General features: G+C 30.0%; 1 protein-coding gene across 4 annotated transcripts in view; it reads right to left on the reverse strand.

Moving 5' to 3' along the window:
• The window catches only part of Gfrl (Glial cell line-derived neurotrophic family receptor-like), a 278,745-nt gene that overhangs the window by 136,778 nt on the left and 128,711 nt on the right, over positions 1-13,256 (reverse strand). For all 4 annotated transcript variants that reach the window (XM_072894686.1, XM_072894685.1, XM_072894687.1 and 1 more), the window contains one exon: positions 6,584-6,706. In XM_072894686.1, coding sequence (XP_072750787.1) covers positions 6,584-6,706 — 123 coding nt within the window. The remainder of the gene's footprint in view (positions 1-6,583; positions 6,707-13,256) is intronic.

Here is a 13,256-nt window from a genome sequence, read left to right on the forward strand (position 1 = left end):
TTCTGAAAAGTTGTCATTTTATTATTTAATTATGTATTTAAAATATATTTTAATTGTATTTGTAATTAGACGTCTTTAGAAAATGTATAAATATGCTTAGACTTATACAAAAACAGTGTTGACATAACGGATTTGTAAAAAATCGAATAGTGTCTCATATAGATACATGAAGCTTATACTATGCTTTTTTGAATAAAATTATTGACCAAATTATTTAATACTGCTAATGAATAAAACTGTTTAAAAAGTACAAGAATATACTCAGTACTTGAGAATTATTTTAGAATAAATGGAACTTTTAAAAATTGACCAGTATCTCATGTAACTTAATGATATATATATATATGAAGCTATAAATCTAAAAATCTGACGAAAAATTATGTAAGTAACTTTAATAATACTAACTACTTACAAGCCAAATTAATTAGTAGATCAATTTGCAGACTTATTTAATAAAATATCTATTTTTTAACAGCTTATTAAATTTGAGTATTAATTGTTTCAATAAATTTCAAAGAAGTAAATATAAAAGTCAATTTTAGAAAGTTGTTAAGTAGAGCAAAGTTCGAGGGCATGAAATTAATGCACTCGTGAAATTTCGCGAGACTCACAATTGGCGGGTCATTATCAATGCAGGTCTTTGCACATAGTATCGAGATATCGATCTCAGTGAGGTTCTCGGCATAGCTTGCCCAAGTGAAGATTTTGACAATGGAAGGTGATAGAAACAAGTCAGGCGAAAGTACATGCCGCGTTCTCACGCAGGTTATTATCGTTCTATGGAACCGCACTGCAGCAGGGTCGACCCTCTCGTCAGTAACGTTATCCGCAAGCCCTTATTTCACAGCCCGCTACTTTGTAAGATGAGCATTGCGGACTGGTCCTTACTTCGTTTCCCGCGAGATTTGCTCCATCCGCGATGTTGCGAGATGGGCGTATTCTTCCCGAAAATGGGAAAATTACAAAGCAATTGTATATAAAAGAGGGAGAGAGAGAAAAAATTTGAGAGAAAATAAAATTTAACGTAAAGAGAAAAAAAGATAAAGGAAGAAAATATTTTCTTTTACTTATTGTTAAAGAATTGTTGGATAACAAATTATGAGAAGTCTATACTTTCTCTAATTGTTTTTTATTTAAAGTTTTATAAACTTAAACTTGAGAAAAAATTGTCTTTCAAATAGAAAAGAAGAGAAAACGTTACGAAAATATATGTACAATAAAAATATAGTAGCAAATAAATTTAAGAATATTATTAATGCCGAGGAAATTATTTCCTTTGCGAACTTCATATGTATAACAGTTTGTAAATTAAGAATCTTTGAAAAAGTTTTCTACTGAAAACTATTAAATGATTTATTAAGTTTTTACAAGTTTTACATATTTATAGCAATACTCTGATGTAATAAACATTTGATTCAATTAATAATAATATGGAGGTCTCTTCCCTTGTACTTTTGTTTGTATGCAAACTATTAATTTACATACCCACTGTATTATATGATAATAATATTGTAATATTATACAATTTGAAATCGGATTATGCTTAATATTTTCAATATGCGATCTATATCGCAATACATAATTTGTTCCTGAAACGATGCTTTAATTTTGATCGAATTTATTTTCAATAGATTTCTTCTAAATAAAAAGAAAACAATTGCTAGAGAGAAGAAAATATTATAGCTTCATCTTTTTGCAAATTGTTAATTGTCAATAAAGAATTTATTTCACAAACACTCATGTATTGCGTTAGTATGCATAATCGTTGATGTGTGTAATATATTGATGAGAAAAGAAGCGCAAAATACATATATTAAGCTAAACATAATGTCACCAATAGAATTATCATATTATGCAGAAAATGAAGATCTCTCGCACGCGCCATCAAATAGCCGTGATCATAGCTCGTTGTAATTCGTGCATAAATGGCTTTCATCATTAGTAAGTGAGATTAATCGAAAATTTGCACGGACTAACATTTATCTCGTTGTATTAATTATAGTTTATTTATAGTTAATGTATTTACAGCACTATTAACAATATTATTAATATTAAAAATTATATGTCAAATTAAATTGATTCGATAAACTCTCTCTCATTTCTCTCATTCTTATTATTTTTCAGAATTATTATTGCACACATTTTTTAACCTTACAATTAGCAAACACTTAAAACAATTAAAATAAAAATTATTAAAGAAGATTAATAATATGCAAAATAATGTGATATTATTTACCAATATTATTTACTTATATATCTATTTATACACGTATATATATTTAAAAAAGAAAAGTAGATTTCTTAAGTAAAACCATTTTTAGAATATGTAAAAGTGATCTTAAAACTTATTTTAGTATTTATAATAAAACTAAAAATATCCAAATAAAACTAAAAATATAGAAATAAATTCTCTTATTAAAAAATTTAATTCATTATCAGAAAAATAAAGCTTTCGAATATTAATTTTATCAATAAAAGCGAGGCAAGGAAGATACAATTTTAAAAATATATTGTCAATATATTGCATTATATATAAAAATAAGGTTATAAAATAATTAAACTTGCAATATTTGACAAAGTCAAAAATGTTATTTAATTACTTCTCAAGCTAATCCATGTACAAGAATGATCATTAATAAGATTTCAGTATTTTCGAATTATAAATGTGCGTAAAAATTTATTTAGAATATCTTAAAGGATTATTTTAACAAAGATAATATTTAATTATAACATTTCAAATATGTATAATAGAAACTCGATATTATGCATGGATAAAAATAGATGTCTGGAAAAATCTCAGTAAGCTTCAAATTTACTTCAAGTTGTATCAGCAAATTTTTCGCACAAAATAGCAGCTCAACAAGAGCGAGATAGAGAGAAATCTTTCGATAATACCGTTACTATTACGCAAGGTAATCCGATAATCCATTGGCAAATTACACGCGCGGATCTATTACCAACTCTCCATGATGGTCAGTAAATTATCTTTCGGTTGATATTTCAATTGCAATCCATTTATTATCAAACCCTTTGTAAGTTTGATATTGGTGTTTTTGCAGTTATTAGCTATCAGATATTCGCAATACTCACAAGAGAATGAGTTTCACAATGTTTTTATTAACTTACATATAAAACCATAATTTTATGGATTAAAACAGACAATTCTTTCGACAAACATGCATGTTGAAAAAAGATGGTAAAGTATTTCAAAATATTAAAGCAGCTTATAAAACACTTATTGTTTCTTCAGCAACGTAAAACATAATTTGAAAATATTTTGAAATATTTTATTTCAATTCTTTAATGTGTATGTACATATATGATGAATAGAGTATTGAAAATTTTGAAATTTATTAATATTTGGTCGAATTAGCATTCAATTATTCATTTCTGCTTAATTAATTCACGCGTATAATCTAATTACGCATGCGTATAATTATATTATATAATTATCGAAAAAAAAGCGAGCGTAATTCGTCGTATTTCATATTGGTGTTGTTTAATTGCATGAATTCCTCATAACAGAACTCTTTCCACAGGAACGATAAATAATAAGCTTTTCTATTCCTCACTTTCTATTTTTCCTCGTTAGCATGTAGTAAAAATAAAGAATAATCATTTGATATAGAAATAATTGTCACTGTGTTTTCGATAGTCGCATCGCGACGAGTATTTTTAAATCTCCACAGTCGACTTGTTTAAGCTTTTTTTTTCGAAATAATTGTCCTTGCGGGGACGATTGATTCAATGACGAGATCGTAGGGTGTAGAGCTGAATTCTCCACCGTCCCCGACGCGACCGTAACGAGAGAGGGAAAACGAGGTCGACTCGAGAGGAGACGGTCGACGACCTCGTTCTCCCCATCCTCGTTGTCCTCCACCGTCCTCTCAGTCGCATCTTTTTCCTTCGTCGCCTCCGAATGGAAATCGTGTTACGTACGATCGCAGCGTGAACTGTAAATTATCCGGGACGCCGTTAAATCTCACCATCACACCAGTGCCTATCGCTTCTAATTGTCACGTTGTCAGAAAACGAAAGAAAAATAATACATATTATGCAGAGAAAATCTTCTCAGAAAATTTTATTCTCATTTATTGTACATTTCTTATCTACAAATATATATATATATATATATATATATATATATATATACGTGCAATTTATAATTAGAATTATTTTAAAATAATACATGTGGAAAAGAGAATAAAAGAGAAAGTGAAATAGAAAGAGAGGAACCTTTATAACGGAAAAAAATATCTTTTTTGTACAACAAAATTAATGTGATCTAAAAACTATCTTTTAAGATCAACTTTCTATTGATAAAAACGAAACAATTTGAAATTATTTGAATATAAATCAGTTTTTTGATCGAAAATTATTAGATAAGATCAAATTATAGGTACTGAATTTTTTAAAATTTCAAAAGTTAACTTTTTGAATTACTACGTTAATAAAAGTATCTATATGTGCAAATAATAATATTATATAATAAGGCTTCGTGTTGTCACTTTCCTTCGTCTATCTTTTAATCGCAAACGAAACACAGTTGTAACCTCGCAAGAAACGCGACGCCGCGCCGAAGCTCTTGCTTGTCGCAACGACGTGCAAAATGTAAAATGGCGTGTGTTGCATTAAAAAGCAGTTTCAGCGAAGTCAAGGGGCACACGCAAGCACGTCGTTATATATTTTATTTCGTTCGACATAGAGCGGGGAAAAGCGCGCACACGCGGCTTTTTAAAACAAAGACATCGTCCATTGTGATTTATGCTGTGGCTTTCGCGCTCCTTTCTGATACCGGCGAGTTACGTGAATAATCTATCATGTAATCGCCCAAGAGAAAGTAAAACAAATGGCATTGCTTTCGGAAAGCTTTTAGCTCGGAAAACCTACCAAAGCTTTTACTTCTGTTTCAAGAATAGTGTGCAACGAGATACGTCTTTTATTTATCAATGTCCAATACGAAGCTACTGCTCGCGGCATCCATTATGATTCATAATCATTCAGAAAAAAGTGACTTTGCAAATTCTACAGATAGAATCGATAAATTCAAAAACAGAGAATTTCTGAAGCTAATGAAATATATTGCGGGTAAAGAGATTTAGACTTATCGTATTAATATTTAATTGTTTAAATATTCATCAAACAAAATAATTATCTGTATATAAATTCATAATAATCTCAATTAATTAACAATAATAATCTATAATAAATGGCAAGATGGTTTCAGAAGTTTTATGACACTTTCACGCAGAATTCAAAATCCAGACATTAATGTCATCATCGTTTCCATAAGAAATTTCTCGAGATTTCGAGATCCGCATGCAAATTTCATGGAAATACGGTGCGGTGCTTCCACGTCGCGAAATTTCAAATGTGATGCCGTCGCGCTCGTGGGACACCTTTTATTTTACACAGACCAGTACGAAATTCTACGAATTATGTATCATTAAGGTCAATGATTATTACAAAATGAGACATATAAATAATGTATTGAGCGAGTATCTTAATATTGCATGAAACCTCTTGGTGAAATTGTCCAATAATAACAGATTCAATCAAATTATATCTCATTTTCCGAACAAGACTCAATATTATATTTGCTCAAAGCATAAAAATAATAAATTATATATATATATATATATATATATATATGTGTATAAATAAAATATATAAATAAAAATTGAGAGAACACAAAAGAAAATTCCAGCGCGCAGAGAAAGAAAATTAGTTTCTAAATTTTGCAAAACAAACCAGATTGCATTCAATTGTATTTTTTATTTTCTTTTTTAAATTTCTTTGATTCATCGAATTATTTATAAATATAAAAAATAAATTGCTAATGAATAAATAATGCAATATACATTGTCGTGTGAATAAAAAACACGCAAGTAAGATTTATGCTTCATTTTTTGCCCGTCTCGTTTTGGACGAGGGGTTGGTCACTGAGATAACTTTTGTACAAGGGCTAGATAATTCAGCGGCGATCCCAGCAAAATTTTGGGTAATCCAAGGTTATTTTTGGTAAATCTAAATAATCTTTAGCGTTAAAATAATTGAAAGTAAAATTTTTTTTTCAAAATTTATTTTTAATTTGAGATATCATTAGGTAATCTTAAGTAATCCGAGGTATAATTTAAGGGTAATCCGTATCAAAGGATAATTTTTGTACATTATAACAGTTAGTAGACCAACCCCTCGGTTTTGGATTATTTCTAAATATTGAATAAAGATTATTTTAGAGCATTATCTATAAAAGCTGAATATAACTTAAAATAAATTCCAATATTTGATTTTATCTAAATTAAAGTTCAGTATATAGAAATTAAAATTATATATATGTCTCTGACCTATCAACTGTACTGCTAGATAACATCACATAATACCACAACTGCCTCGATTACCATTGATCCGGCTATCATGAATTCGGATTTAAACTAATATTGAAAATCCCGATTAACCACGCATGATTAACATTGAGGTATAAATGAGGCATAAATGTGTAATTAACAATTAATTATTAACGCAATGGTAATTAACTAATTATCCAAATTATGTTAATAAAAAGCAAATTTGACTCACTTACCTAATTCCGGACCACAGACTCTCGGTATTATCTCCAAAATAGCGCTACACGATGAGTCCTCGTAGCACAATTGGCGGGCATAGAGGCAATTCAGTATGGCCATCGGTACCTTGATGCCCGACCCTGAAATCGGATAGACGTGATATTAAAAAGCCAGTGCGCACATAAAGAATGCGCTTTTAACATTTTTCTCGCGCCGCAGCGCGACGGATAAGATTAAAACCCGACATTACGGCCGGAAAAGAAGAAAAGGAAAGGGGAATTCCATTGAGATCAGTTCGCCAAGGCCGAAAAATTCGGGAAATTCGTCGTTATTACGGCAAATTACCGCGTGACAAAACCGGTCGAAAGACGGCGAGAAAGGAAATGCGAGAGAGAGAGTGCGCAGTGATTTAATATCCCCCGCGCGATAAAGCGTTTCCGTTATTTATAACTGGCCGACGTGAAACTCTCCGACGACGACAAATTATATTTCATTAGGCGCACACGGATAGTTTGAATGAGAATGAAAAGGCGCGAATAAAACGGGCGCACGCGTCTGTACCGACTCGTCGTAAATCAACGCGAATAAAATGTAATGTCCGAATAGAATTCTTTTTAATAAAGACAAATGTGCATTTCGGATGAAATTTTTTGCAAAACATCGGAAAATCTAGTTAATTTTAGTACAATAATAAAGTTATCGGAATAATGAAGTAATTGTATGCAAAATTCATAAATTTTTGGGAAAAAATTCGATTGAAAATCCACTGTTTTAATAAAATCTTTACATGCGGATGCTTCAACGTGTTTTACAAATTACAAATATAAAAACTTATATATATTATGACACATGTCTGGGAAATATGTATAGGCATCGAAAAATTTTTAATTAAAATTCAGATTAGCATATAATTTTAAAACTTATCATATATTTATTTACGTTACTATATTTATGTTAGATATGCATTTTATATATATATATATATATATATATATATATATATATATATATATATATATATAAATATTTTTATAATAAATTTTAAAAAATTACAGATATATTAGAAAAAATAAAGTGTGTGAAAAAAAGCTACTTTCTTTAATATTAATCAGCTTTTAGAGCGTCTGCAAAATTTACACGATTGTAAAATTAAAGAATTCTTGCTATATGAAAAAAGCTTCATAAATTTTAAAATTCTTACATTAATATTTTTGAAAATTTTCTAATTTTCAATTCTTCATTTAAACGTATGAAGGTTTAAAATGATCAATTATAACTATCATATTTTATCATTTATTCTTACAACTTTTTGCGATCATAAATTTACAAATTGTCAAACATGAGTATAAAGTGCAAATTGCGTCGCTGTTAATGCATCGATAAAGTTGCTTGAATCGAGCTTTTGCTCAAACGACGCAATCAGACATGCATCATGCATAAAACAGTCCAAAATAACTTTATGATTTCGTCAATATGTATATGATATGATACTTATCTTTCGCGATTTATTTTACCCAATTTCTGCAATTCTACATAATTCAGCTATTACTAAATATACAATTGCGATGTATCCTTTACCATAGTATCGTTTTGTTCATTAGAACTTTTATTACGTAGAAATAGCAGTAAAATTAATCAAATATATTTAGAAGATAAATGCCTTACATACAAAAGAAACGTAGAATACTTTTTAAGTTAAAATTGAAAAAAATAGTAAAAAATTAAATATATTAAATTACAGATATATAATAATTTTTATTATACAAATAAAATACTTATATAAATTATTATAGAAAAATTATTTACTTTTTTCTAAAAAAGATATTTTTATTTATGACAAAGCAATATATCGAATGTCAAATAATATTTTGTTCTATTTCCGAATGTATCTGTATTGTCCTAGTACACGATATCGAGAATTGAGTTGCCACTGTGGAGATGTCTTTTCGCATTACTGCGTATACCGGAAATGTCGTTGCCAGCCGGATTACATCCTGCGAGATGAACGAATGAAAGCGCCGTTGTCGGAGCAGAAGGGGGTCACGAGCATCGCTTATGATACCTTATGATATCACAATGTGCCCCCCCGTGCGCGCATAAATTTGTTTCGCGTTTGATGTATCGCGCAATAGCGTAACGGAAATACGAATCTCCTTTCATTTCTCTCTCCCGTTCTCTTTCTCTCTCTTTCTCTCTCTCTCTCTCTCTCTCTCTCTCTCTCTCTCTCTCTTTTCGAACGAAATTCTCAAAGATGTAGGAGCACTTTCAGAAATGGCCGCTGTCAAAGGCTTCATTCGACGCTCGCGATTGCAGAAATCCGTCTATTTCGACGCCGAGCGCGAGGAGAAATACGACATTGTGACCTGGGCTCTTTCAAAATAGCTCCCACGATTGTCAAAATCTCCCATCTCTCTCGCGAAATTGCTCCAACCGTACCGACTGTACCATAAACCGTAAATACACGAATATTTCCGCGCGTATAATTAAATTTTCGTCTTTGAAATTTTGTTCCATAAAATTCCCAATATTTGATTATAATTGATTCAGTAATATCAAAGTCAATAAAATATGCATACATAATATATATGTGTATTTGTTTGTGTAAATGTTCTGTCATTTTATTTATACTCCGACATTTTGTCGTTTGCCTAAATGATTGATTAAAAAATGGCGCTTTAATCATTACAATTACATTAACATTACATACCATTTCTCTTATATTCGAATGCATTAATGTCGCCGCTATAGTATATACCTGTTAACTATCGCCGCTTTAAATTCTTCCCCTTATTCACACAGGATGATCGGAAAAATCCTGATGTCACAATGTGGTGCCCGAGCCAATGCACGCTCGAGTACGGTCACGAAGTGACTGCGCCTCCTATACGGAATTTTTTATAGTCGCTTGTACCCGCCAACCGTCCTTTTCCCTTCAACCCCTTACTTGCTCACCCCTTCTCCGCTGTGAACGTTTCGTAATTAATTACAGTACAGGCAGAAGAGAGAACCGTGCACTCCTCTTTTATCGACTTCCGTTTCGTGAGAGACTCGTAAAAATCCGCGTGCTCGATTTTTGCCGTGTCTCTCTCACTCTTTTCCATGTCTTTTTATTCCTTTTTTTCTGTTCCTTCTGTATATATGTATGTGTGTATGTATGTATATTAACTTCTCTCTTTTTTTCCTGCCATCGCAAAAAATTTCACTGCAGCAATTTACTACTGTGATGAGAAAGAAACAAACAGTGAATGAATTGTTAAACTAGAAAAGTATAACGATGAGAAGCCGCGGGTAATATACTTCCGGTATTTCGTTATGCTGTAAGATCTAATAGGAATATTATTTAGCCTATATAATAGCTACAATTTTCTAAATCACTTCCACATATGCAAATTTATTATTCAGTATTTTATAAAAATGTCGAATCTTTTAGTTATATATATAGTGTTTTAAGTATATACAATTATATTACACTATAATGTCTTAAGAAAGATTACATATTGACTATTAATTAATAAAAATTAAATTTTAGTTGCTGATTATAAAAACTGCAAATCTTGCATCAGTAAAGAAAAGAAAAGAATCCAACCTGTGTTAAATTTTCATCTTACTACAAAAATCATCTTCATTGAAGAAACACAAACTCTAGAACAAATGTATGTGACATCCTTAACTGTATCTTGCATGTCGCATCGATGTTTACATACCTATACTCACTAATTTTTTCAAACTGCATCTATTCCGGCTGCAAATCGGTTTTTAAACCGAACGTTCCTTTAAAATTCAATTTAGCGAGTGGATTTCGCGTGCACGCTTCTTCTCAAGATGCACAGCGCTTTATGTCCTGCATTAAAAATGAGTAGTACTACTTATTTTTCTTCCCGCCGTCGTTAAGCGAGAAAGTGCCTCCGCGAAAGAGTGCAGAAGAAAAAGAAGAGTGGCAGAGAGAGAGAGAGAGGAATAAAAGAAGGTATACAGAAAGAAAGAAAAAGAGCGTGTGTGAGAGAGAGAGAGAGAACTTCCATTCGCCTAAAACAACGAGCGATTATAAAACCGCGGCCGAGACGCCACAAAAAGGTTCAGAGGAGGGGAAAAAACTACGCGCTGCAACGAAGAATAATTATTCCGCGGAAGGACGGCAACAAACGGCGGTAAGGAGGGAGGCTTCTGGACTTGGGCATATAATAAAGCAAAATGGAAATATTATTCAGCCCGTCTCTCTTTTTCTCTATTCGTTTTTCCCGTCACTTTTACGATGCGTTGATGAAGCACAAACAATATACAAATGTTCGTGAAAATTGGAACTTCTATATCCGGTAATTCACTGTAAAGAAGTTTAACAATAAGATAAAAAAATTTCTGAGAGAGTCATTTAGAAGCTCAAGCATCTCCGCCAAAAGCATTTTCAATCATGAAAATATCTTTTTAATGTCAATTTGTTTTCAACAGTTTTACTGATTTTTTTAAATAACAGTTGTAAAAAAAAATGTATTAATTGTAATACAAAAGCACTTTCTTTTGTAATAAATAAATAGAATTACGTAAATTTATATGCTTTTGTGTCAAGTATGTGAGTATAATACATTTAATGATTAACGTTAACTATATATTTCACGTTCATATAATAAATATATCGTACTTTAGGTATATTTATAAATGTTCCTTAGGAAATATATTTACTATACAAAGAAATAAACAATTAGAAAAATATATAATGTATCTATTATTATATAATCTATCATATGCTCTCTCTCTCTCTCTCTCTCTCTCTCTCTCTCTCTCTCTCTCTCTCTCTCTCTCTCTCTCTCTCTGAAACGCGTTGACTATTTTTGTCGACTAACTTAAATGGATATTTATCATGTGCGTATTCGAAGGATCAAAATGGGTAAACAATATTGTTCATCTGATCGACTCAGAACCATTGTGAAAATCAGGCGGCCATCGGTCACAATTACATATTGATATTCGAGTATGTCACGACGTTTCTAGACGAAACAAACACACATGGAATTATCGCAATATAAATCATAATATATAGCGTGATTACAAATTATGTGACTATCCTCGTCCTCTACCAGCGCTCTTCCATCATGTCAGCATTATATCAGTTATTGGATCATAAATGGAGGTAAATATTTGTATTAAGATATATTAAAAAATTGTATTACAAATGTACATACAATGTACATTTATAAAAAACGATGTGCATAAGAATCAAATAAAAACATGTAATTATATTTCTATTAATATCTGATATATGATATATTATTACATGATATATAATATATTATTTCAAAAGTTAATTAAAAATATTAAATTCTTAACAGGACAAACTATAATTGTTATAATTGGATTTTATAAAGAAAAAACTAAATTACGGAAAACTCTCTATTCCAAATAAAAAAACCGAGAGATATCTTAGTAATTCTAAAAAAAGTTGAAAGTTTTTCTCTCTAAAATTATTTAAAAAAAAACAAATTAATATATTATACTCGAAATCACACGCTTTTTCCTAATTGTAAATATTTCAGAATATATGTTTCTTATATTAAATATTAAATAAATAATATAAAAGTCTTGTTATTTTAATGGGAAAACAATAAAAAAGGTACATAATTAATCATATCATTTCTCAGATCATTGAAACTAAATGAACTAAAAGAAGATATATCACACACACATAAATATATACACACACATATAAATCTACAGAAATATGCACTAATTAAAAACAATAATATCTAGAGATATTCAAATTAAATTATTTATGTATCTATAAATTGCAATTGTAAATACTAAAATTCTTCTGAGCAATATAAAAGAAAATTATTTATAGCATTTAGTATTTAAAACGAATAATTGAGCTTGACGAGTCGTGATCACAAACAAAATTCTGAGTGGGAGAAATCCAATAGGGAATTCATTGATTAAAGAACGAGCGACGGTTGAAAAATGTCGACTTCAATTTTCACCAGTTGGCGCAACACAATTCCGCTTTTAATTTATTCGTTTTCCAGCTGATTTTTTTCACTTGCCGTAAAATCTCTCAATGCTTAAAATTGCTTTGGTTATTTTCGTCCTTTTCATTTTCATCGAAGCATCTCGATGCATATAAAAATATTTATATAAGGACATTATTTTTGTTTCATCCCGCAATCAAAAAGCATTGTTAGTGAATTATTATTCAGCATACTACTAACATGATATTCTTATAAACATTCTTTTGTTTAGTTACATTACAAAAACACTCTAAGTTATTATCTCTTGACTAAATTACACAGATACACATATAGTCAGATTTCTATAAAATAAATAATAATTTATTATAGTATCGTAATATTTATATAAATTCATGATTTCTCATATTTAATAAAGCAATTTGTAATTTCTTTTGTTCTATACATCAGAGCAATTTTTTTCAATTAACTGTTTAATAGTTTTAATTTTTAATGCAGTTCAATAGTTTTATGCTTTAATTAGTCAGGTTGTACAAAAATCGTTATATGTTTAATCATAAACATTGCATTGTTTTAAAGTTTTACAAATTTTAAACATATTTCAATATTGTAATTGCAATTTGTCATATAATTCAAATTTGTATTTTTATGCCTATCACCAGCTGTGTATAAGAATTGCTAAAATAAATAATCATAGAAATCTAATGTTTCATGTGTGAATATTTCAAAATTAATT

The sequence above is a fragment of the Anoplolepis gracilipes genome, chromosome 6 (genome assembly GCF_047496725.1).
Source record: "Anoplolepis gracilipes chromosome 6, ASM4749672v1, whole genome shotgun sequence".
Lineage (NCBI taxonomy): Eukaryota > Metazoa > Arthropoda > Insecta > Hymenoptera > Formicidae > Anoplolepis > Anoplolepis gracilipes.